The sequence below is a fragment of the Semicossyphus pulcher genome, unplaced genomic scaffold (genome assembly GCF_022749685.1).
Source record: "Semicossyphus pulcher isolate SPU_LCO1_2020_fin unplaced genomic scaffold, fSemPul1.0.p SCAF_4, whole genome shotgun sequence".
Classification (NCBI taxonomy): domain Eukaryota; kingdom Metazoa; phylum Chordata; class Actinopteri; order Labriformes; family Labridae; genus Semicossyphus; species Semicossyphus pulcher.
The window spans coordinates 8,747,445-8,772,156 of NW_027211715.1; the positions used below are offsets into that span (position 1 = coordinate 8,747,445).

Below are 24,712 nucleotides of genomic sequence, written 5' to 3' on the forward strand. Positions count from 1 at the left end.
CATAAAACAAGCATAAATAAATGCTTGTTTGCATCAAGTTTTCTGCACTGAAATCCACAATTTAAGTTTGACCTGTAGTCTTTTTAATTGCGTCTTCTTGTTGTGCCCTCTTATTTTGCAGTGTTTTGACTGCACTAAAGTCTCAGTGTAACCCAAACAGAGATGCAGTTCATGTATTATTTTGTCACCACACATCACAAGCGCAAAGTGGAAAGATACACTGAATTTTACTTCATAGTGTCATGGACATCTTGTGTCCAGTAGTTGAAATTAAATCAACTTCTATAGATTCTAGATTTTGCAAAAAGGGAGAAGGATGAGATCAAATTGTAGGATTATTTTATGAGGTAGTAGAGGTAGCTTTTTTAATTTGAAAAACATTAAATATCATGGCACATATCCAAGCACATTAATAAATAAATACATGTCTGGAGTCATGTTGTTTAAAAACAAGGTAGCTGTTTCTATCTAGGAATGTTCTAAAGCACTGACTGCCCACACACAATGCAGTATAACGCGTATAAATTCCACACAGGAGTTCTAAATCACAGCGTGCACTGTCACCTGGATGTTAACAGTTACACCATCTGTGTCTGAAATGTGCTCTTGACATGTGCATGTCCACACTGTGCATGTGGTGTCTGCTATGTATCACTGTACTGCACCACACTCCCTTCAAACCATGCACAAAAAGATGGTCTATGTACGGTACACAACGGGTACCAATGTACCAATGTTTTTGCTCTCTGGAACTGAGTGAATTTAGCATGCTGTGCAATATGACCTTACATGTTTTCTGACATTGAAAATGGCATAACTGAGGACTCTTTCAGTTTGGTAATGTTACAGTGGAGCTGGGCGTGAACATTCCTTACCTGCGTCTGTTGGACAGACTCTCCTCTGTCTCATTGGTAACAACAACATGGGTGGAGCCTCCTTGGCTTTCCTCGTGCATGACCTCAATCTGTAACAAACAAACACACACACACATATACATATAACTTCAATTTTTATGGCAGGGGATTTTTATATTACGCCTAAAATCTATTCATCAATACTACTCTAATATCAGCAAACTAAATATCAATTTCTCAAGTTTTGTCTAAATTGAGCTGTTTGATGGTGCATTCAGGAAATCAAAATCAACATGTGTTTACCAGGTGGTCAACCATATCGTCGATAGTTAAGTGGAAGAACATTAAAGCAGCTGCAGAGTGAATACATTACAAGCTGCTTTTTATTCTTATGTACACATCACAGCATTTCAAATGCCTCGTTTGCATGATTTTTGGTCCACTTTGACACTTTGCACAAGATAAGATTAACTATTTTCTCGCCCAATGCTTGTTCAAGTTCCTATTTGCCGACATCGTTCAGGTTGAGCCATCACCATACAAACATGGATGATTCGCATGAGTGGACAGGTGGAGTTGCTCAGAGAGAACAGGGAGATAAAGGGCTTATTTCAGTATCATTATCACATGTGCCATCGTAAAGAGGGCAGTTCTACACATCGCTATACATTTCTAAGAGTGTGTTCTACATCTTAGATAGACAGGTGCATTTAACATTTTCTTAAATCTGGCTAGTTAGGGACTCAAACAACCTCTGCAAACAGATTGTAGTTTGTCTGTAATGCTTATTGGATTTTTTGTCCAATAGAAGTCCTGCCTCAACTTCAAATATACTCGGGTTATTTTTTCGACCTTTATTTAACGCATTACTGACAGCCTGATTCGTTTTTGGTCAATGTATTGTGACACAAACTCCAGGTACTCGAAGCCTTTCATGTGTATCTTAACAGCAGTCCTTGAGGAGGGGACTGTCAGGGCGGGGAAAAAATGTCATTACTCAAAAAATAAGCCTATTTACTTTTTTTTTCACATGTTCAAGGGGACAGATACAACTGACAAGGAGGAAACTTTTGATTTTGGCACCGACTTCACTCAGCTCTGTCCTCATCAATTATGGAGGAAGGTTTATGGTCTAACACACCAACACTATCGCTACACCGACAGACTGTGTTTGTCAGCAGCACAAAATAACCCCGGGGCGTGCATCCAAATTATGCACACTGTAAACCAATTAATGAGATCAGAGCAAAATCGCAGTGTAGCAGCAAACAGCAGCAGGGTGGCATACTGATTAGCAAGACCCCGCTTCAGCTGGAGGGACTTTGTTTAAATCACAATCTACCCTGCTGACAAAACAGCGAACCCCCACCTGCCTCTGAGCTGCTGTTGTGGTGACCTTTGACCTTCTTGAGAGAAGGCTGGGATCTGAAGATAGATAGTGTTGTTCTGAGGGAGACTGCAGAAATGTATGATAAAATCACTTGTCACTTTGCTCATTAACTTCACTGTGAGCTGCAGAGTGATGCTAAGATGGACAATGATATGACCAGCAGATTGTTGCGGCTTTGGCAAAAACTGTGTTGTCTTGGTCTGTCAAGGCAAAGAATGAGCCCAGGCTTGTATGATAAAGCACACTGGGAAATTCAGCACTAGTGTTTACAGCTCACTCAGCCAATATTAAGACACCAGCAGGAATCCTCATTCTTTTCAGTGAAATCAAACTATTCACAATTTCGTGTTTTATTCTAAAAGTATTTCAAGCTTTATTTCAAAGGACAGCTGGGACTCAGTGGTAGAGTTGGCCATCTTTCAATCAAAAGGTTGGCGGTCCCCGGCTGCTGCAGTCAATATGTCAAAGTGGCCTTGGGCACGACACTGAACCCCAAATAGCTCCCGTAGGCATAGCATTGGTGTATGTCAGCATGTGAATAGTTCGAATCTGATTGGAGATTGGCACTGTATGAACGTGTGAGTGAAAGGGTGAATGTGACATGCTGCATAAAAGTGCTTTGAGTTGACTAGAAAAGCACTATATAAGTGCAGTCCATTTACCATATTTGGAAATACACTCATTTGCTTTTCTGCCATGACAATGATGAGAAAATCAAAACTGATATCACATCTTTATAGTTAAAATGATAAGTAGTAATAGCTAGCTTAGCTAAGCATATAACTGGAAACAGGGAGAACCAGCCTGGCTCATTATACTGGTAACTTAATGACCATACCAACACTTCTGAAGTTCACTTATTAAAACATTATATCTTAGTTGTTTACTATGTACACAAACTCTCTGGCTATATTTTGAATATCCACAGACTACTCGCTGCCCTGTGTGTAACAACCCACTGCAGATTCTAATGGTCTCTACTTATCTTAATACATTTGTTTTCTCTTTATACTGGTTCCCTTGCTTGTAGAGGGCCTCTCAAGTGTCATTAGGGGGGTAATGTCACACACAAAAATCTGTGTGTGCATAACAGAGATTACCTTCATAAAGATTAACTTCATAAAATGTTCAAACAATCATTTTTTCATATAGGGCTGGGTCTAGGTTTTATATACTCTTATAATACAAAGCAGATGCTTTGGTACGATATAATGAGTATTAAAAAAGGAGAATCATTAAGTACCATTAGCCTATATTTGCCCTATTTGAACCCAGCTGGCATGATGTCAAGTTGCACATTTTGAGCTAATTTAATTATAAAACGGTCTCTATGTTGCAGTGAGATTTCAAAGTGGAAGTGGAGCGGGTACCTTGATGCCTCCCTTTGCTTTGCGTATGTTCTTCTTCTTGTTGGGATCAGCTTCCACTGGCTGCTTGCCACTGTTGGAGTTATCAGAGGCTCTGCGGGCCAGAGCTGTAATGAATTGAGCAGATGCATGATAAATAACTTTTATAATTATTTTCTTCAGAGGTTCTGATCCATTACATGCATGCATTATCCAGTCACATTCACATCATGGCAATGTTATGCCATGATAGTGAGAGTTCAAACAATTTGAACTTGTTATGCAAGGGTCATTATTTTGCTACACAACTGAGTCATTTATAATATACAATATATAACCACATGTAACTCACGCTGCTGGCTCCCTGTATTCCTGGGCGGGTTCTTCAGTGAGGGCCGTTTAGGAGACGACTCAGGCCGCGGGGCGACGGGCTGGACAGGCCTTGTCTGTTTAGCTGACAGCCTCTTCAGACTGACGTGCCGCTTCTCAAACATCTCCTGCACATCCTCCAGGCGCTTCAGGGCTTTCAGGACGCTGGCCTGAAAGCAGAGAGATGTCTCTGTAAACACTCGTGCTCATCATTTATGATGCAGTGCATCCAGTCCACCTGCGAAAGATATGTTTCTGTGCCGTACCTTGATATCCTCGGACAGGATGACCTCATACTGGTTGTGGAGGTTCCTCAGTTCAGTCAGCTGGTTCTTCTCTGCAGACTCCAGAAAGCTTTCGATGTCAGTCAGGGCTGACTCCGCCCCTTCCTGTGACTGACACTTATCCACAGCCTGGGAGGCCAGCAGATAGATACCAGACTCACACCACTGGTTCACCTGTTGAAAAATGAATTTAAATAGATTAAGCTGGGCAGGATATCTATGCAGCTATAAACTGTCCCTTAATATGTGGTGTTGTGCTGTGAAGGTCAAGTGTTTAGATTCCACTTGGGAAAAATATGTCCTTCAGTGACACTCTGTAGCATATCCACATAATGTGAATAACAAATTGTCTATTGTGCAAAAAAAAAAATAATAATTTTGTAGAAATTACCTCATAGACACGACAAACAGGATTTCTGGATAATTAAGTCATCTGAAGTCATTCAGTTATGTCTAACTGTCATTTGATTTATGGAGTCATGTTTCTCACAACATAGCAAATATACTAAGTCCAATATTCACTTTCCTTTAGCTCTGGTTTGGTTTACACATGCACATAGTAGATACCAATGATGCTTAAAAGTCATAATGTTCCCAAAAAAAGCCCAAAATTCAATGCCTGTTGCCTTTCAGGAATAAAAATGTTGATTTGACACAATTTTTCAAACCGGTCATATAATATCCACACCTTATCAATGCCCGTGTGTATCTGCAGGGATTTAGACAACACATCCGTCTTCTTCTTGGCCTCGTTGCTGAAGTCGTCACAGACCCGCCGGAGCTCCACACATTTGGGTCGAATAGAGTCCACAGCGTAGTGGTTGCTCTGGATCAGCTGGTCACCATGCAACGCGTGAAGCTGGGCCTTTTCTAGTGACGGCTGAAGGAAAAGCACAATTCACACTCAGAATATATCAACATATCTGAAGCATTTCACATACAGCAACATGTGTTTATGTGTTGTTGTGAAGACACATAGGGATATTTCACTTCATCTGATTGTGTAGCATTAAGGCAACTTTAAGAGCTTCACTGCTCAGTGTTTAAATCTGTTTTATTCACCGCATGAAAGATCTCACATGTTAACCATACCAGGAGAATGGTATTAGGAAACGAGCGCAGTCTTGATTGCTTTTGAACAACAAAAGGATAAAGAACTCATTGGAAAGCATACAGATAGATTTGGTTAAGAATTGTTCGCTACTATCTGGAACGAGAAAATTGAAAATTTGAAAAATGTTGTCAACTGGCCTAACTAAGCTAAGGACAAAGAGGAAGCTCACTACCAAAGGCACCTGTACGCTTGCTTATAGCACTTATTTAGAGATGAAAAATCTGTTCTAACATAGAAAAAATATTAATTAATTTGGGATTACAGTTTGTTATTAATCCCTTTAGACAGAGTTGCAACTACTGTTTTTAAATCTAGTAATTAAGTTGCAAATATATATATATATATATTTTTAGATAAATACATTTTGGTCCACTGGGAGTTTTTCCTGGGACAAAAAAATGCAAAAAGAAATAGGGCAACCTAACTGTAGTCTTTTAAATTATCTAAAAGGCATTAATGAAATATGTATTAATCATTAAATAGAAGTAATTAGTTCAGCTTCTAAAGCCTTTAAATAATGTGCATTCGAAAGCGGTGCTGGCATAATAACTTCAAAAGCAGATGATGTGACGTTTTGTGTGTGTCTGTGTGTCTGTGTGTGTGTGTGTGTGTGTGTGTGTGCGTGTGTTTATTTGTGTGTTGACTGACCTTAGCCTTCTCCTCCAGCGTTTTCAGTTCCTTTAGCTGGAGTTCAACTCTGGTCACACAATCCCCAGTGTCTGATAGGCTGGTGAGGCTGTCGATCAAACTGTCCAGAGACACTTTGACCTGCAGAATCAGAGAGGTAACAGAGACTGAGAAAAGATAAAGTAGATCATTGTTACCCACTTATCCACACTTTAATCTTACTCATTTTCTCATATCAGACTCAACTTCACTTCTGAATATTTTAGGTCTGAAGTCAAACAATGTCACCAATGATTATTTCAAATTATGTAATTGGGGCAAAACTGTTATTTAAGTTTGGGTCAGTGTGACCTCTTTACACAAACACTGGTTTAATCAGAGAAAAGTAATGTTAAAACAGTTTCACTCTTATTTTTATGCTAATTCTGAGAGGAGAAATTATATAGGTTTTGGGTCATAAATGTTAAAGACACAGACTCCTTAAGATATAATTATTTTTAGAACAAGAAGTATATGGCAGAAGGTGAAGCTGTCTGTTGTATTTAAAACATCCAAACTGTTTATTAGGTATGTTTCTCAAAGTGTGATTTCACAGCTGAAGTCCTCTTGAGAGTTGTCTGAAGAGGGGACACAGGCCAGGTCCAAAGGTTTCAGCCAGCAGACAGACAGACAGACAGATCTACAGACATACCTCTCTGAAGTCCTGTTCAAAGTGGCGTAGCTGCAGGCACTGCTCCAGTTTCAGATGGTGTTTACACCAGAACTGTTCAAAGGCATTCTCTGTCTCATCCAGCTGGGCCAGGAGCCTGAAACACACAACAGGAACTCAGTTACACACACGAGACCTCCTATGGGACTAAACAGACATAATATAGATACATTATATAATATATAAGAGAGCTTTGTTACCTTTCCACTGTGGTTTGGTTTTCCATCTCGTCTGGGTTGAGTTTGTGATTCTCCGACTTGGCCGCCTGCTCCTTGATACAACCTAACAAGGTGGTGCCCTGCTTCAGAGCTAGCCTCAGTTCATCCTTGTTTAGAAACAAAGAAGCACAGGAATTATGTTAATATCAGCAGTAAAGCACCTGACCATAGTGTTTTTGTTAGTGTGTGTACAGTCACATTAACACCCATTGTTGGAGAATGCATACATGTGTAACTCTCAATATTTCTCCAGCACTCTGATTTTTTTTTGTATTTGGACAAATAACAAGGAAACACTTGTTGACACTTTATTCATAAACTGGGTAACATTGCACCTGCTAACCAGTGCAACTTTAAAAAAGTTTAGCTGCTGGACCTCCACAGTTCCAAATCTGTTTCAAACCAACCTGTATGAAAACCTTTGTTGTCATGCATGCATGTACTGTCCATACAAGCGTGTGGGCATGTTAAATGTGCTAAATCACCTTGAGGTTGTTGTGTTTGTCGGTATGCGCTGTGAGCAGGTCTTTGGTGCACTGAACATCATTGGGCAGCTCCGTCTCTGCCAGGTCTGTCCCAAACTTCTGTAACATCTGGGCTGTGGTTTTCACCGTCATAGCAAAGTTCTCTATGGCCTATGGAAAAAGATCCACAAGGGTCAATTGTATGTCCATGACAAGATTCTTATTTTTCAGTAACATTTTGGAAATTGCTTGATGCTAGTATTGAGTTAAAGTTGTGCAGTCTGTTAACTCACAGTGCGGTGGTGTATCCACTGACTGTGACAATACTCCAGGTTTCCTCCGAGCTCCCGGGTCAGCTGACCTTTCTCCACGTAGCCGTGCAGGTCCGACAAAGAGTTCAGCATCACAATCTGCAAATAGATACAAAACATTTGAACATAACACACATTAAATAACAGTGAGACAATGAATTCAGAGTAAATCAAACTTAAATTTAGAGAAACATCTTATCAGTGTCTCTTTTAAGATGATGTCAAGGTATTTCAGCTTGGACAACAAATATATAAAAGAAAGTATCTTATACAAATATTTGTATAGCCCAGGGAAGGTCTAACACAGGGCACTAATTAGTTGCACTGTGGGAAATGTAGGATCCAGTGTTTTTGGAGTCTCACCGTGAACTAGGGACTAAATGTTGGGATACTTAGGCCCATTAATTTTACATTCTTGTTTGTTGTGAGCCCCCTAACTTTAAAGAAGTGAAATCCTATGTACAAGAGAGACAACACAACACAACACAACAAACATAACGTTTTATATCCTACATTAAGAAAATTCTGTAGCAGTTCTATATCCTGAATTAGAAATAAAATTCCACAAAGACAGCCCTCTTTAAACATGGTTCTTTTACTTTCTTTATGTTTCTTGTTACTGCATACATCTGCGGTGTGAAGACTTGTGCAGGAAGAGATGGTATTGTGGGCTGAAAAGGATCTTGCTATTATTAAAGAAACATAATTTATCATCTTTGAAGTCCTTTATTCCTTTCTTAAAGTACTGATTGTATGCTGTGTGTTCATGTGCACTTGTGCAGACATTGGTATCCGTGACTGAGGTCATCTTGTGCATGCAGTACTGAGCAGAAACCACATATAGATTCTCAGCTTGGTGGTAACTGCTGAAGAAAGGTTTACAGGATGTGAAATAACTATGTGAACAGAATGCAATGTTTATTTTTGTAGCATTAGCCACTGAAACAAAATAACTATCTGCACTTAGCTGTCACCACAATGTAGCACCATATAGTATATAGTGAAATAAGTGTTTAGTAGAGTTCAGAATTGCTGTTTACTCTTTTGCATGTCAAATTATGGTTATTCTTGCATTTTATTCAGTTAGATTTGACTATTTTACATGCAAAAATAATTGCTCAGAATCTGGGATACCAAATTATGTTGCTAATGACATGTCTAACTGTAAAGTAAAGATGAAGAGCTCCTGGTGATGCTTGGAACAGGCTTGTTGATGAGAACATAAGTCACCAGCAGTTGCCTCCTGTCTTATGTTGGTGCAGGACTGGCAGAGACGGACTGTCTTGAGGGTGTTCTTAACTTACGTGTTTTCTTAACTTACGAAGCTGGAATTCATCCAATTTTAACATTTTTTTAATTCATCATAAAAATCATTATTATCACTAGGTTGCTTGAATAACAAAGTTTTTGAAACTTTGTGGGAACATTTTAGCCAAGATTGCATAATGTGTCATGTCAGACGGATTTGCTTCTGCATACTGAGGATTAAGCTTCCAGGTACTGAAGTATTGCTTTTCATTGTATTGATTGAAACGTAACTGATACAGTAGAGTTTGGAGTTGTAAACATTGTAAATAATCTGATATGTACGTGCTGGTATAACTGATGGTACAGAGAATCGCCCGTGCGAACAGGTTGACCATTAAGGTCATATGCTGAGTAAATTGTGCTAAGTTAGTCATAGAAAACAAACAAAAAAAGACCTGCAGCAGCCACATTTATTAATGACATCAAAACATTAATTTGCATCTTTACTGTACTGAACATAAGTTTTCAGCCATGTGACGGTTGTGTGTTATTATCTCAATGCTTCATGGGGAGGGTCACCACTTTGATTAGTCGATGTATTTTTCATGCATCATTTATTTATCATGCATTCAGTTAATATTCCCACTTTGTATCTACTTCAGCACTGTTTGCTCTATGGTTTGTATTGAAGCATGCTTACCGGTACCTTCATTTTAAAGTCATCCTTGTGCAGTTTGATCCCAATGTCTGCGATGGCCCTCTGAAAGAACCTGGACGGCCTCAGCACCAACACCAGCTGCAGGTTTCCTGGAAACGCCCCCTAGATAACACAACAACGTGTGAACTATCAATACATCTCAAAGCCACCCCATTCATTCACCCATTCTTTCATTTAATGCATTTAACTAGGCTACACCAGACAAGTGGCAATGTGACATATTGATTGTATATGTAAATACACTAAGTATGTACTCTCTGGTTGCTAGTTTATTTCCTTTTATTGGTTGCTGTTTTTGTTCCCTTCGAATGTTTTCTTGTTGCTACTGAAATAACATCAAGTTAATCCTCTTCAGATCTCACAGAGTTACTTACATTTGATTATCTGAAACTTCAACTGAATCCTTCACAACTAACAGATAATGTAAACCTGTTATAAGTGGTCATAAGTAGTTTTGTAGTAAAGCTAAGTGACCAAAATGTTTGGATAACACTGATTTAGAGCATTCTTTTTTCATAGACTGCCCTCTAGGGGACAAAGTTGCATGTTACAACTCTGAGCTTTGGAACAGAGTTCTTCAAAGGGTAAAGCCTTGTTAGCATTTTTAGCTCCTAGCATTAGTTTTAAATAGGCTTTTGATTTAAGCTCATAGAAAAGTACATTTCAAAACATTACATTATTATGCTGCAGGTTGTCTTAATACTGCAAATCTTCATTCATAAGCCAGATAGGATCCATTGTGTAGCAGTATGTGTGATGTTCAAATACTGTACAAATGTTACCCACTTGCACAATACTCAACATTTATGGTGCAAAGGCAGGATTACTGTGGTTGCAGTAAAGACAGAATAATCGCTTTTCAGTCACAAAGAACAAAGAACAAAAATAATACAGGAACATGGCACTACTGTCCTGAGAAGAAAATAATGCCTTTACTTTAAATTAACATATGTACAGTACATATGTTTGTATCAGTATTTGTATGTGATGGGAATATTTGGTGTCAGTGAGAACTCACAGCGATCCTGGACAGAGAGGCCTTCACTGAGCTCCATTTGTCCTTCCGCCTGTCGATGATGATGATGAAGCCGATACTGGCAGCATCCAGGCTGGAGACAGGAGGAAGAGAACACATGTAAACTGCTGCTTTGAACATCTGTTTGAGTCTGTGTAGCCGAGCCAATCCTAATTCCTTAAACTGGAGATTTACTGCTCCTCAACACGAAGACAGCTGAAGAGCATAACAATTTTTTTTTACATTTTAAAGAAAACAGCGATAGGTATAAACCACTACTGGTTGGTAAATTCCAGAAACACCAAACCATAAGGCCTACTGTGTATCTGGTGACACTGAAGCAGTGATGCATTAGATAAGTTGAGCCCTACACCTAAAACACAGACTTACTTATAGAAGAGAACTGCATGTTTTATTGTCCTGTTTGCTAAATGTTAAAAATGACACTGTAACAGAGCCACATGAAAATTGATGCATAAAGTTAAATGTATGCTGCAATGTAAAATATGCTGACTCCATGTTGCTTGCATTATTTGACTGATAGTAAACTATATGCTTTATAAAGCAACGTATCTGAAAATAAAGGGAGGTTAGGGATTTATCTTTGCTAACAGTAGGTATAATAATGCATTTCATCATTTTTAGTATTGAATCTTTTCATCTTTTGGAGAGCAAGATCATATACTTAAAAACAAATTGCTAATATATAAAGTTGCTACGGGTACAATTTACCATATAAGAGGATACATAATTAATTGTGTCTTTATTCTCATCACTTTAGGTTAGCCGATCTGCTCAAGGCTAACAGTGAGGCAACCGGTTTGTATTAAATGAACAATTTGTCTGGGAATAAGTGAAACTGAAACACAAAATCCTTTCAGAGAATTCCTTCCTAGAATTCCTGGGGTCATCCATCCATCCGTTATCTAAACCGCTTATCCTGTTTAGGGTCACGTGGGGGTTGAAGCCAATTCCAGCAGTCATTAGGTGAAAGGCTGACACATAGACAACTTTTCAACTATGGGCAATTTGATTAGAGTCACCAATGAACCTAACAAGCATGTCTTTGGACTGTGGGAGGAAGCCATAGTAGCCACGAATGCACAGGGAGAACATACAAACTCCGCACATAAAGGCCCACTTCATCCAAACCGTGATTCAAACTAGGAATCTTCTAGCTGTGGGGCAACAGTGCTAACCACTGGCGTTTTGAAATATTTTAATATAGAAAAACTCACTTTTCACAGAGAGTAAAAAAATAGGCCCTTCTTAGGGTTTCAGTTATTCTTTTTTGCCCAGGGCAATTTAGCAGGTTAATCTGGCCCCATCAGCATGAGAAATGCCATGTTCATCAGTCTGAGCAAATCACATGAAAACCTGTTTAATGTGTTTCTGTTATGTTAGCATGTCTGAGGGGTTAAATTGAGCTCATGCACAAATTCTGAACCGCGAGCAGAGTGAGGCCTTCTGTTGGCCAATGTGTGTGTGTGTGGGGGGGGTACCTGGGGATGCTGGTCAGGTAGGTAACAACATTGAGGAAGTCTTCCTCTGGCACTTCGCTGAAGCCTGAATACTCTGGGAAGGTGATGATGGGGGCGCCATCTTTGCCTCGCCCTCCTGCAACACAGAGCACAACACATTCACCATTAAAATATATCCTCATAGCATAAACCCGCCCTCAAGTCTAACATTTACTGTCTGGTTGAATCACACAGACACGTAGTCCATACAAATCTTGGAGAATTCTTTCCCATTACACACTTCTGCTACTACTAAAAAAGGTCACAAGATGGCGACCTTGAGCTGAAAATTCCTCTGGCACCTCAGCCAAAACATTATGACATAATGTGTAATTCTAGAAATTATCAACTGATGTGAAGTGCAGAAGTGTCGAGAACTTATCCTTTTTTCCTCTGATTCAAACACAAACGTTTCACGCGTTTAATTCTCTCCTCTGCCACCTACAGTCTCAACAGCCATCTTCCTTTTACACTCATCTAATTAACTTGCTGAAGATGGAGAGTATATATGTGGTGCGCTGCAGAAGGAATGGAACATGAGTGTGTGTCAGTTGGTCTTACATACATGTCATGAGTTGGAAAGGCTTGGTAGGACTGTTATTAGTTGCATATTTGTTGTCTGTCCTTTTGACCTATTCTGGGCAAGGTGACTAAAATATATCACAGAATCTATGACACCATGTACCACCACGTAGTATATGAGAACATACTTTTATTTTGATCAGGTTAATATGAAGAGTCTTGTATTCTGATTCATAATTTTGCAGAAAAAAACCCATACAACAAAATACCCAACAAAATGAGTATACAAACAGACATCAGAGTACCTACAGCTGCAACAATCAATCCTTTTATTAGAATATTGCATGAACAGACTGTGTGTAGGGAGAAACGAGTCAAGCCAAAGAAGGGGTAATATTCAAATATTCATGAGGTGGCCAAGTCACACACCTCTAAATTAAAGCCAATGTTGTCTGTATCTGTCAATATCCATTTGTTTGCCAACACAGAAACCTTATCAAATTGCAGGGATGAGCAAACACATGCAAATCTTGTGCTTTCACTTTATTGCACTGCCCCCATGTGGCCAAAATCCATTTACGTAGGTTTAAGAAATATCTGCCACTTCAGACTTGTGTCTAATTTCTGACGAAGGCATCCCCTATTCCTCTAACTGTGTTTCATAAATATTTTTAATATGCTTAAAGTACTATCAGTAGTGACATTAAACTGACTGTCCATTTTTTTTGGGCAGCCTGCACTTATGAAGGTGATAAAAACCAATATAAAATCTTGTATCATTGGATGTGAAGCTCGAGAGGTTTTTCAGGAGCTTAAGCCGTCTGCAGATGTTTAAAGTTCAAAAACAACAAAAAGTCTAAGAACAGAGACATGACATTACTCAGCACTCAGAAGGAAAATTCACTTTACCCCTGTAATTGAAAAATGGTTTCAGTTCACATGTGGCTAAGTTGTTAAGAAAAACACCAAACTATTCCTTACTCACAAAAGACACACACGTGTGTTAAAGCCATCACCCAGCCAGTGTTAAACTTATGTAACTCTGGAGGCCAGTAATGCTGACAGAGGGGTTTTTGGAAACAGTTGTTATTTTGGCTGTTGTGAGAGTGCTGAGAGGAGGAATAAGAAGTATCCCTGGAGACCCACACAGGCTGCTGTGCCACCGCTAACACATCTGGAAAGTCTAAAGGGCACGAAGTTTGACTGCTGGGTTGGTAGAACGTGTCTGATCATTTTAGAATAAAATGATGTGACTTTTCAGCAGGATTGCAGCAAATAGCAAAAGTTCCCAAAGCACAAAATACATCAATGATCAAATAGGAGTTGAACTTATCAAAAACTTTACATTGGGGCTTAACATCAGATCAAAAAAACATGGCAGTGAGAGCAGCTGTGGTCCTTGTGGTGGACAGATACTTTACAAAGTACTCCATAGCCCAGTCATGCTGACATAAATTATCCATTTATGTGCTTTCAATGCAATTCCAACAGTTTTAGGGTTTTATCCTTTCATTCTTTCAACTTAAACTATAAATGCAAGGGAGATAGAATAGGACATTCAAAAATGATTGGTGAAATGTAGAATTGTGTTGATGATACAGCACAACTGAAACAAACCACTGGCTTAGTCACTGCTGTATAGACTGTATCAGGGGGATTCAATGTGCAACTTTCACTTCCATGAAGCAGTAAGGGAGAAGTTGAAATGGAAGTTGAAATGAAAGTGGAAGCATCACTACTTAAAAAAAAGACATTACATCTATAAATACTATTTGATATGATACCATGTTCTGTGAAAATCATGTTATAAAATAAAAAAACAACTAATTAACAAATCCCATGAGGTTTTACATGCTACAGCAAGCTCCAAAATGTTACACTTGAAATTGTGGAGGTTGACATGACTTAATTTAGCCAATTTGGATGTTTCTCAATAAAATACAAAAATAAAAGTGTGAATATTCATAAATAATCAAAGGGTTATGTGAAATCTGAGCCTGACTGCTCACTGTTAACCTTGTGAATCTGCAGCAGCAACACAATTGTTAACTGAAGGTCAACTTTGTAGCTATTTCCATTCCTTTTATGCTCAAAAGTTGGAGTTAATTTAAAAGCTCCTGGAAAACTATTACAAGAGCCTTTAATTTAAATTCTTTTTTGGACGAACAAACCACATCTGTTTTAGGCCCATTTGAACACAGTCGATGTACAGTAGGAAAGAATGGGAACAGAAACATCACAGATGTCCAGGATTTAGTCATTTTACGCTATCTGAACCAATTAGAGGATTTTTAATGATCCTCAAAGATAGATCTTTTATTGTAAAATAGGTTGTTTTATTCTGTATTAACTTTTTTTTAGGATATATGTATAGCCATAATTTAAAATATGCTTTAATAAAGCTTGATTTTCATTTGAACCTGGACACTCGAAATGGTGAAGACTGTGAAAGGTTATTGAATATACAATTTTTTAACCTTTTCTGCAAATCTGCATTGGGACAAAAATCATGGTGCCATGGCTGCTACCATTTCCCACACACACTGTACAAACAACCTGGTTTTTGCTGGTTGTAGTAAGGTTTGAATTATTGAAAATCGGCTGAAAACCCTGATGTGAAAGGTAGGACAGGGGTGTTGTTACATACCTGAGAGCAAGGCAAACTGGCGATGAAGCTGCTCGATGATGTCCACAGCCAGCAGGGGCCTGATCTCCTGCTGCATTATCTCATCTGTAAGGAGAGACACACACTGATCAGATAAAGACAGATACACTGTGTAACATTCATGAAATCAGGACAGTCAATAAAGGCACAGTCACAGAGTGAGAGTTACTCTTCCCCTGCTGAAACTTCAGATCTAAAATAAAACAATAGGATTGGATAGCCTGTATGTTGAACACATACTTTTAACTCAAACATCAAACAAACAACTGAAATCATAAGATTAGTTATTTAACCCTTCTGATAAGTCAGAGACAAAATTATGCAAGAAATACACATGGGAACAAAAATCTGTCTTACTTCATCTCTCAAAAACTCTACACCACCAGATCCAGCTCTTGTTCATTACATCTCATTATTTCAGATCCTTTAAAACTAAAACGTCTGTACTGTGAAATAGCCACTCTTAGAGCCTCCAGGAAGTGGCCCTAAATAGTTTATATTCGTCCTGTTGACTGCGTGAAAGGGTCAGAGGGTCACGAAGGGAGGTAGGTGTGAATTAATTTTACTCTGATTCCAGACCTCCTAAACACTGTCAGCATCTCAGATTTGTCATTAATCATTGAATGATTCTTCATGACAATGACTGATGCAATCAGAGTTTTTATAGGGAATAAAATGACGTCATCGGCCTGTGTTCAAGCCAGAAAAACACCAACAAAAATGCTCACAAACGCAAAACATATTGATGTAAGTCGTCTCAAAACAGAGACGACTGTCGTGCAGAAAAATGCTACTTCACCTTCCATGTGAAGCAAAAATATATGCCGGTCATTTACCCCACCCTTCTGTACACAGTGTTTTGTATTAGTTGATTTCACCCCTGTGTGCAAAATTCACATTTTATTGAAATAGGTGTTATTAAAATGTCTTTAGCACATGAACTTTGACCTTGATGAGTCATTTTCCTTTCAGTTATTTGGGTTTATATGGGCTTTAAAAGCTTTCAAATCATTATGTGATAACAGTGGTTAGCTCACAGCAAGAACATTCCTGGCTTGAATCCTGTTTTAGACATAGGGGGCCTTTCTGTGTCGAGCTAGCATGTTCTCCCCGTGTCTGTGTGGGTTCTGTCTGGGTGCTCCGGCGTTTCCAAAGACATGTTAATTGGTAACTCTTTAATTGCCTGTAGGTGTGAGTGTGAGTGTGAGCGTGAACGGTTGTCTGTCTCTGTGCGTCAGCCCTGTGATTGACTGGTGACCTGTCCATGGTGTACCCCGCCTCTTGCCCAATGACAGCTGGGATACGCTTCTTTGAATTTTGACACTTCACTTTCGGAGCTTATTTGTATAAGCAAAATAAAACAAAATTTTTTAATTCAGTCTCCTAACAGCCGAGGTGATGGTCTAAATTTGAGCTCTATTTATGACGGGTAACCGTGGGTAACTCCCAAGTAAACAATTTATTCTTGTACATTTGGAAATGTATGAGCTTTAGAGTCACATGATTTCACAGCTGTTTCCTTCCCTATTAAAAGAATATGCTTTGGTCATATTTTCTCATCACATGTAGTGCTATGGATTAAGTTCTCCTGCAGCCTGAAGCTTTAAACACACTGCACAGTGAACAAACCTCTCTCTGTGCCTGAGAATAAAGACATGCATTAACACTGACTGTACTTTATGAATCTAGAACATGCTTGGCTGGGTTGTGTGCTGGTGGGGGGAGGGGACAGACAGGAGGAGAAGGAGAGCACAATGGCTGGTAGTGAGTCTGGCCTTTAATGAAGGAAATATCAATGTATCTCTGTTCTTGGTATCTGAGTCTGCTGACATACCAGGGATGTTAAAAATACAGCTTTATTACAGTACGTAACTTTGCTGATTCTTTTACTGCATATCACACACACTAATACGTAATCCACCCAAAACTTGAAACTTGAGCCTGACTGCTCATGGTTAACCTTATGAAACTGTTTGATTCCTCAGTCGAAGGATTTAATTTGAACGGGACAAAAGGACCTTCACTTTTTTATTTTTTCTGGAACAAACTTAATAAAATCAATGACGACCAGGAAAGCAGGGGAACACAGCTCAAAAATATCCTGGATTTAGCGATTTAAGTGTCTTTTTTACTGTAGCAGCCAGGGGGGCCAATAAGTGTTATGTTAATCATCTCCCAAGACATATCTGTTTTTGTAAAAAAGCATACTTCATTCTGTGTTACCTGTTTTTTCTTCTTTTATTTGGCATATATGTAAAGCCTTGGTTAAAGGTATAATCTCGAAGATTTTCATGTAAATAAATGTCTGTCGTCAGATGAGGTAACACAATGGTGATTGAGCGTATGGCCCACTGATGAAAGCCTTTGCATCTGCAGTATGTAGTATTATTATGGACTGGCTGTCTGTGGCGACATTCGCGGAAAAAATCACAAGCAGGGCCCAGTTAGTGACGCATTTTCCATCACCCAGCAGTGGTTGGTCTGCCAGAGAGGGTAGGCCGAGCTAAGCGACTGCTTTTCCAGTCTCTGCAAGTGTTGGGAGTAAACAGTAATCTACTGTGGCTGAACAAACAAAGAAAAGATAGACGACTACAGATACAAGTAAAATCCAAAGAAAAAGAAACAAATTCGATGCTCAGATGAAGGCAAACAGTCTAAAAAGGAAAGCGACCATCAGCGAGGAAAATCAAGAGTTACAACCGGAGCAAAGGGATCCAGCTGTAGACAGTTAAATTGGGAAGTGTCCTTCTGTAATTATCGTTTAACTCCAAAGGAGCCACCAAAGAGAACGCAATAGAAATCTTCGAGATTAGACCTTTAAGCTTTACAGCAAAATACATTATAATACAGCATGTTTTTCATTTGAACTGACACTCTATATGGTGAAGACTAGTGAAAGGTTATTGAGTACACCAAGATAAAAATTATGCATTTCCCATACAGAGTGTACATACAATTATTAATTATATTATCAGATCCATCTGCCAGTGTAAATAGTTGTTTTTGCAGATTGCAGTAAGGTGTTGGATATCTGACTGCTTCTTTTTGACTTAGTCATCTGTCAGAGGAAGAGGCCTTGTGGCAAATGTGTAAATGGGTTCAGAGGGGTTTTAAAAAAGACACAAAGAAATATTTATCCCAAAAATCTGGTCTGATTTTGTTAATATCTCTTAAAGGTGCATTTTCTGTTACTACCCAAATATTATATTCATAATGTACACATTGTTTACATGCTTAGCCTCAATATTCCTTTTTCCAATATTGGGCCATTCATGATATGGCTCCAATAATGAAAGCAAGACTAAAACTGCAGAATATAATAAACCAGCGGTAGACTACAAATTCATATTAGTTGAAGCAAACTGAAGGAAAACACACAATATGTACAAAATAGGAATGGAGCTGAGGATCTGTTTAATGTTATGTAGCTGTCCAAGAGACAGCAGCATTATGCAACAGAAGCCCGGCACTTAAGCAGAGAGGATGTTCTGTATTGTTGGAACATCAAAGAAAAAGGTGTGGTGCAGACAGACGTGATGTTCGACCACTTCAATGCCTACCAGAAATAATCTGTTTTTAGAAACTGAGGGAGGATTGCAGAGACAGAGGGTCAGAACGGGAAGCACTCATATAAGCAGATGTCAGGTTGTGTTACATAAACAAAATGTGGAACCAGCGGGATATTTATTTTAGAGTCCATAAATAGGGAAGTAATAAGTCATGGTTTCGGTAGATGTTTTTGACAACTACAATTAGCTACATGCTAATTAGCTGTCATTTGTTGGGCAGCTACCCACATTCACTCTAACCATTGTCATGGTCCCCAGGGTAAAGCTGCAGACACTGAATATCCTGGCCTCTTAAAGGCCGGGACATTCCTCAGTCTGACAAAGGGAGTTCCCACCTAGCTGACAGTATGAGAACGCTCAAAGATTAATGACTGCTAAATATATTGATGGCATACACCAGAAAAACGTCTCCATTTCCATATGTGCCTGTATAACCAGGTTATACCCTTTACAATTATGATCCCTAATGGTTTAATTATGAAGGATAATCACGCATAGACCAGCAACACTCTCTCTACTACTCTGAGGGGAAGCAGTTTTGATAATTGACAGTTTGAATTGCGCCTGCTAACTGTACAAAGTAACATAGGCTGCAATCATACCACAGGCTGTCATACTCGATTCCGATTTGGGGCTCATATTCAATTTTTTTGGGGTCACTATTCAGATCTATTTTAGAATGTGACCCAGGTAAGATATCAATGTGAACAGAAAAAGATTTTGAAAAGACACGCATGCGCAAGTAAGCGACATCTCCATCAGAGACGGGCAAAATGGATAAGAGCACATTTTGGTCGGGCCTTCACTTCTAGATGCAGTATGAATGCAGCCATAAACGCATCGCAAAAGACAAAACAAACATGATGTCAACATTTCAACATTAAGTCCCAACAAGTCCTGCCAAGGGAATCAGGTCTCATGTTATTGGTTTGTTACTGACATTACTAGTTTAAATGCACAGCCTGTCAATGAGATTCCATGCAAAACAGGCTACAACATCATCCAATCTAATACACAGTTTTTTTAAGACTTATTTATATGGTGTAGCTCAGGGATTCCCAAAGTGGGGTGCGTGCCCAAGCTACCTTACGTAGGGGGTGGGGTGCACGTGAGGAAAAATGTAATGGTGGTGTAATGGTGTATTTATTTCACCAAGTGGGATTTCTCACTTGAAAATCCTCAGATGGATCCACTTTTTGTCCATGTGATCTGATTCTGAGCCGATGCATGTGTCGATCTTTACTTGGTGGATCGTGTGTAACTTTATTGCAGTTTGATTCAAATGAGGCTACTGATGTTCTAATTTCCGTAACCGCTATGTTATGTTTGGTAATTGTAATTTAAACTTGATTCAATTTTTCCTTAATGCAGCTGAAAATATGACAGCATTTTCCCCTCTTCTCTCATGATAGGCCCAGATCTTCCTGTGTGTTTCTCCTCGCCCTCACTCATCTTCACTCTTTAAAAGTAAGGACTTGTGCGTACGTTTTTTACAGTGTAGTTTCAGTTTCTAATGTAAAAGCACAATGTGTGATCTGTTGAATATTTTGAATATCTTGATCATTTGTGCAGAATTAAACTTCAACCCTTTAATGCACCTATAAATAGGCTATGTTGCATTTTTTTTTTTTAAGTGTTGGGGGTTGAGGGTTCATCAACCTGGTCGGGATGTAGAAGGGGCGCGTTGCATAAAAAGTTTGGCAACCGTTGGCTCAAGCATTCCTCCCCATCATCCTAGCTTTGATTCTGAGGCCTAAATGAATAAGCAGCTGACCCACTGAAACACCAGTTACCCAGCAGGTGGATCTTGGAAAGCAGCTCAAAGAATCTGGTGACAACCGAATGAGCTGCAACAGACGCAGCTTATACTTTGCCATGTTGTCAGGCGTCTAAACTCAATGTTCCTATGGCAGCACACAGATGGTGCCAGCAGTACCTCCTCCCCAGTCTGCACACACACACATACAGCATACACACCTAAGTCGTCACCTTCACCCATCTGCTCTAAATATAAAAGGATTTAACAGCATGCTCTCACACGCTGTCACTGCTGCTGGTGTTCACCAACAGACTGAGCTCAATATTCAAGAATAAACCTAATCAGAAACGCAGCGTGATTTATGGTGAAGACTAAAATGATCCTCGGAATAGATATGATATCATTTATTATGAAAATATTTTATTATAGTAATTTAGCCTTATAATAAAGTGTGGTTATTATATTATTTACATAACGCATCAATAAAAGCACATGTATAAGCTTTTACTTTTATAGCATTTCAGTATCACTTCAAATGAAGCTATATGTTTTATAATTAATCCCAAAAATATTGTCTATTTTATATTCTCGTGTTCTCTAATGGGCAGAATCACAGCCAACCAATGCATACTAATTTAACACTATAGCTGCATTTTCATTCTGGCTTCATCTTATACATGCCAATGACTGCTTTAACTATCCCAGAGGCATAGTGTTTATAGGTTTGAACTTATTTTCAGCTAGACTTAATATTTCAGTTGGCAACTATTTTCAACCACTCTTTAATGTAGTTGGTTGAGACCAAAATAGAGCAAAAAAGAGGAGTGACTGTTACATTCATTGGGGGACAAGAAACACTATTCCAAATTTGTAAGATAATAACACATCCATGTGTTTTCAGGAGAATGTCATCTGTATAGTTTGTTTGGGCAAGCAGCTTATAATGCCAATATTTACATTTATTTTAAGGTGTTCAACTCTTATGTCTGTAGTAATTATGACAGGACCGTTTTATATGGCCTTATATGGAGGAGGTAGTGCTGTATGGAAGTCGGAACCAAAATTCAACACTGATTTATTAAAAGTTACAAGTGTAACTTACTTATGCTATTTCAACACAGTCAACAATGGAAGTCTTCATGTTTTGACTTTCAGAAAACAGAAATGAGAAATTATTCTCCCTTTATTCGTGAATGTTTGTGCCTTCACTCACGGGGAACTCCATTTCTTTCTTTCTCTTCCCTCTAGTCTCTCTGCTTTTGACTCTTGACTTTTATGTGCACAGAGACATAAAGCATAGAGAAAATGAGCCCTGGAGCCTGTCATTTGCAGTACCGCTGTGTTTGCTGTAACGCTAGCATGGGGCCTCGGCTTCTACACTGTTGTCTTGGCGACTGCACAGCGAGTTTATTACCAGAATTGCAGAACTAACCATGTTTAATGAAAAGCAGTGAAGAGCACAAAAGTAGTGAACAACCCTTTCACTACGTACTTATACTCCCCCAAACACACACATTCCAGACACAGATCCCGGAGGCTGACCACCAGAAATGCTACTTTAGTTTATATAACAAAAAAACAATAAATAAAAAAAAAAGAACTCCAAGTTCCAGCTCCATCACTTTTAACCCTTTTTGTGCTGGACAAAGACCTTTAAAACATGCTTTAAATTGGAAGGAACACATACAGTTAAGTGTCCAGTAGTTACCTTGGACATAGCCTCAACATAATGGGAAGACTCACCAACCATTTCAAAGTCAACGGAAATACTTTCTAACTAAATCATCTCACCGTGAGACAGCAGTGGAAAAGACTGGTGAAATGGAAAAAAAAAGATGACACCAGGCAGACAGAAAAGCAACAGATGTGTGTGTGTGTGTGTGTTCCTACCCAACAGTCTGTTGTGGTTTACAAACACAGGGCAAGAGTGTGTGTTTATATAAAATACTGCACATGGCCACTTGACAACCAGCTAAACACAACTTTGTAACTGGTTTCATGGAGATTGATGTGTGTCAATGCAAGTTTTCCAGTGTGTGTGTGTGTGTGTGTGTGCATGTTTGTGTGTGTAAACATTACCTATAACATGTCTGACACTCTTCATCTTAATACCTTCCTGGCTCGAACCTATTCACAGGCGTAAATATGAATCCCTCCAGCAGAAACAGTAATCCCAGTAAATGTCAGTAATCTCATGATATCCAAAAGCAGTGAAGACAACCCAACTCAGCAACGCAGCAACCCCGCTCTGTCAACAACAGCTGCTTCTTTATCACCATCATAATCCTCATCATCAACTCAGGCTGTTTCAGCCGTCTAGACCAACACGTCCCAAAGCTTTCGCTCTCTTTTCTCCTGTTTCACACTCACAACCAAGCACCCACGCAGCATGAGCAGAGGCCTGAACCGTGTGAATGCGTCTGTGGTCAGTTTTTCCAGCTCCAGCTGTAGTGAAACAGCCCTGCTCTCAGGAGAAAACAGCCAATCAGGAGTCAGAGAGGGAGGGCAGACAGACGCATGAAAGAAAGACTATAAGGAAAAAGGGAGGAGAGAGAGATAAATATACAGGATGGGGCTGGGTTGCAGTGTGTGTATGTGTGAGTGAGTGAGTGAGTAAGTGTTATTGCATATCCATGGATCCAGTCCACGATGTTATGCTCTGTTTGCTGTTGTTTCTATGGGTCTGAAGTGTTTTTATGAAGTCCATGTCAGACTGCTAAATGTGAACAGCCTGTGGAAGAAGCCTTTATAGGCCAGATGATGGACTGAAGAACATCTCCATCAGGTTTTCTTTAAGAGTAACTTAGAATATAGACTATATCTACTTCTGTAAGATAACATTAAAGTAACAATCTCACATATTGCAGTTCTCTTTGACACTACCTAATGGTGATAAACAGTAATTGTAGGAGTACACTTCCTACATAACCAGACATCCACGGTTGGCTTCCTTCGTAATGGTTGTAACTCCTCACTGACTGTTGGCTTCATCTGAGCATCGAATTTGTTTCTTTTTCTTTGGATTTTCACTTATTTTTGAAGTTGTATCTGTAGTCATCGATCTTTTCTTTGTTTGTTCAACCATAGAAGATTGCTTTTTAGTCACAACACTTGCAAAAACTGGAAAAGCAGCCGCTTAGCTCCGCCTACCCTCTCTGGCAGATAAACCACTGCTGGGTGATGGCAAACGCATCACTAACTGGGGGCCGCTTGTGATTTTTTCCGCAAATTTCGCCGCAGACACCCAGTCCATAATAATACTATGTACTGAAAATGCAAAGGCTTTCATCATTGAGCCATGAGCTCAATCACCATTGTGTTACCTCATTTGAGTGACTTAGCAGACATTTATTTTCATGAAAATCTTTAAGATTTTTACTTTAAAATTGCAGTTTGAATAGTTCTGAACCACCCATTGTGTGCCAGTGTGGGCGGAGAGTCTGTTTAAAAAGCCCAATACAATACAAATGCTCCATGCAAACACCAAATTAACAGGCCAAAACAACTGAAACTTTAATCAGTTGCAGAGGATATAATACTTTAAACCTAGTCATCAAACCATAGAAAAAGAAACAAATCTTAATTTGTATTTAACTGCAACTACTGTCACTGCTTTCAATTTTCCCCAATAAGGAAGATGCTTCACGTTGTGCTAGTGATCATGGGCCATTCCTCGATAGTATAGATGAGACAGAACAAGAAATTCTGTCACTATGACTTCCAGAAAGAGGTCAATGTCAAGCTTCTGGATTTAAATGTCTGAAAATTGCTGATCAATATATTTCAAGACAGAGACAGAGGAACACTTGGGGTAGGTCTCAGTGCTTCAGACTGAGATGATAATACTGTCTATGTTGGTTAAGAGCATAAGAAGTGCGCCCTCTTGTCTTAATTTTTTTCAAATATTGGACAGCACTGCCCCCTCTGTTGCTACACATCTACAACATTAGTCTTTAAAATGTGGATCACTGCCTTGCAGGTTCCTCCCTTCAGATCTGACATTGATTGAA

The 24,712-nt window shown here is 39.1% G+C and overlaps 1 protein-coding gene across 1 annotated transcript in view; it reads right to left on the reverse strand.

Moving 5' to 3' along the window:
• mcf2l2 (MCF.2 cell line derived transforming sequence-like 2) overlaps nt 1-24,712 on the reverse strand; it is a 123,907-nt gene that overhangs the window by 73,787 nt on the left and 25,408 nt on the right. Inside the window, exons 2-15 of the mRNA XM_069679499.1 lie at nt 15,357-15,440; nt 12,170-12,284; nt 10,671-10,761; nt 9,641-9,754; nt 7,669-7,785; nt 7,397-7,546; nt 6,894-7,018; nt 6,676-6,790; nt 6,006-6,125; nt 4,932-5,123; nt 4,226-4,417; nt 3,943-4,129; nt 3,615-3,718; nt 876-964 (exon numbers count right to left, since the gene is read on the reverse strand). Coding sequence (XP_069535600.1) covers nt 876-964; nt 3,615-3,718; nt 3,943-4,129; nt 4,226-4,417; nt 4,932-5,123; nt 6,006-6,125; nt 6,676-6,790; nt 6,894-7,018; nt 7,397-7,546; nt 7,669-7,785; nt 9,641-9,754; nt 10,671-10,761; nt 12,170-12,284; nt 15,357-15,440 — 1,795 coding nt within the window. The remainder of the gene's footprint in view (nt 1-875; nt 965-3,614; nt 3,719-3,942; nt 4,130-4,225; nt 4,418-4,931; nt 5,124-6,005; nt 6,126-6,675; nt 6,791-6,893; nt 7,019-7,396; nt 7,547-7,668; nt 7,786-9,640; nt 9,755-10,670; nt 10,762-12,169; nt 12,285-15,356; nt 15,441-24,712) is intronic.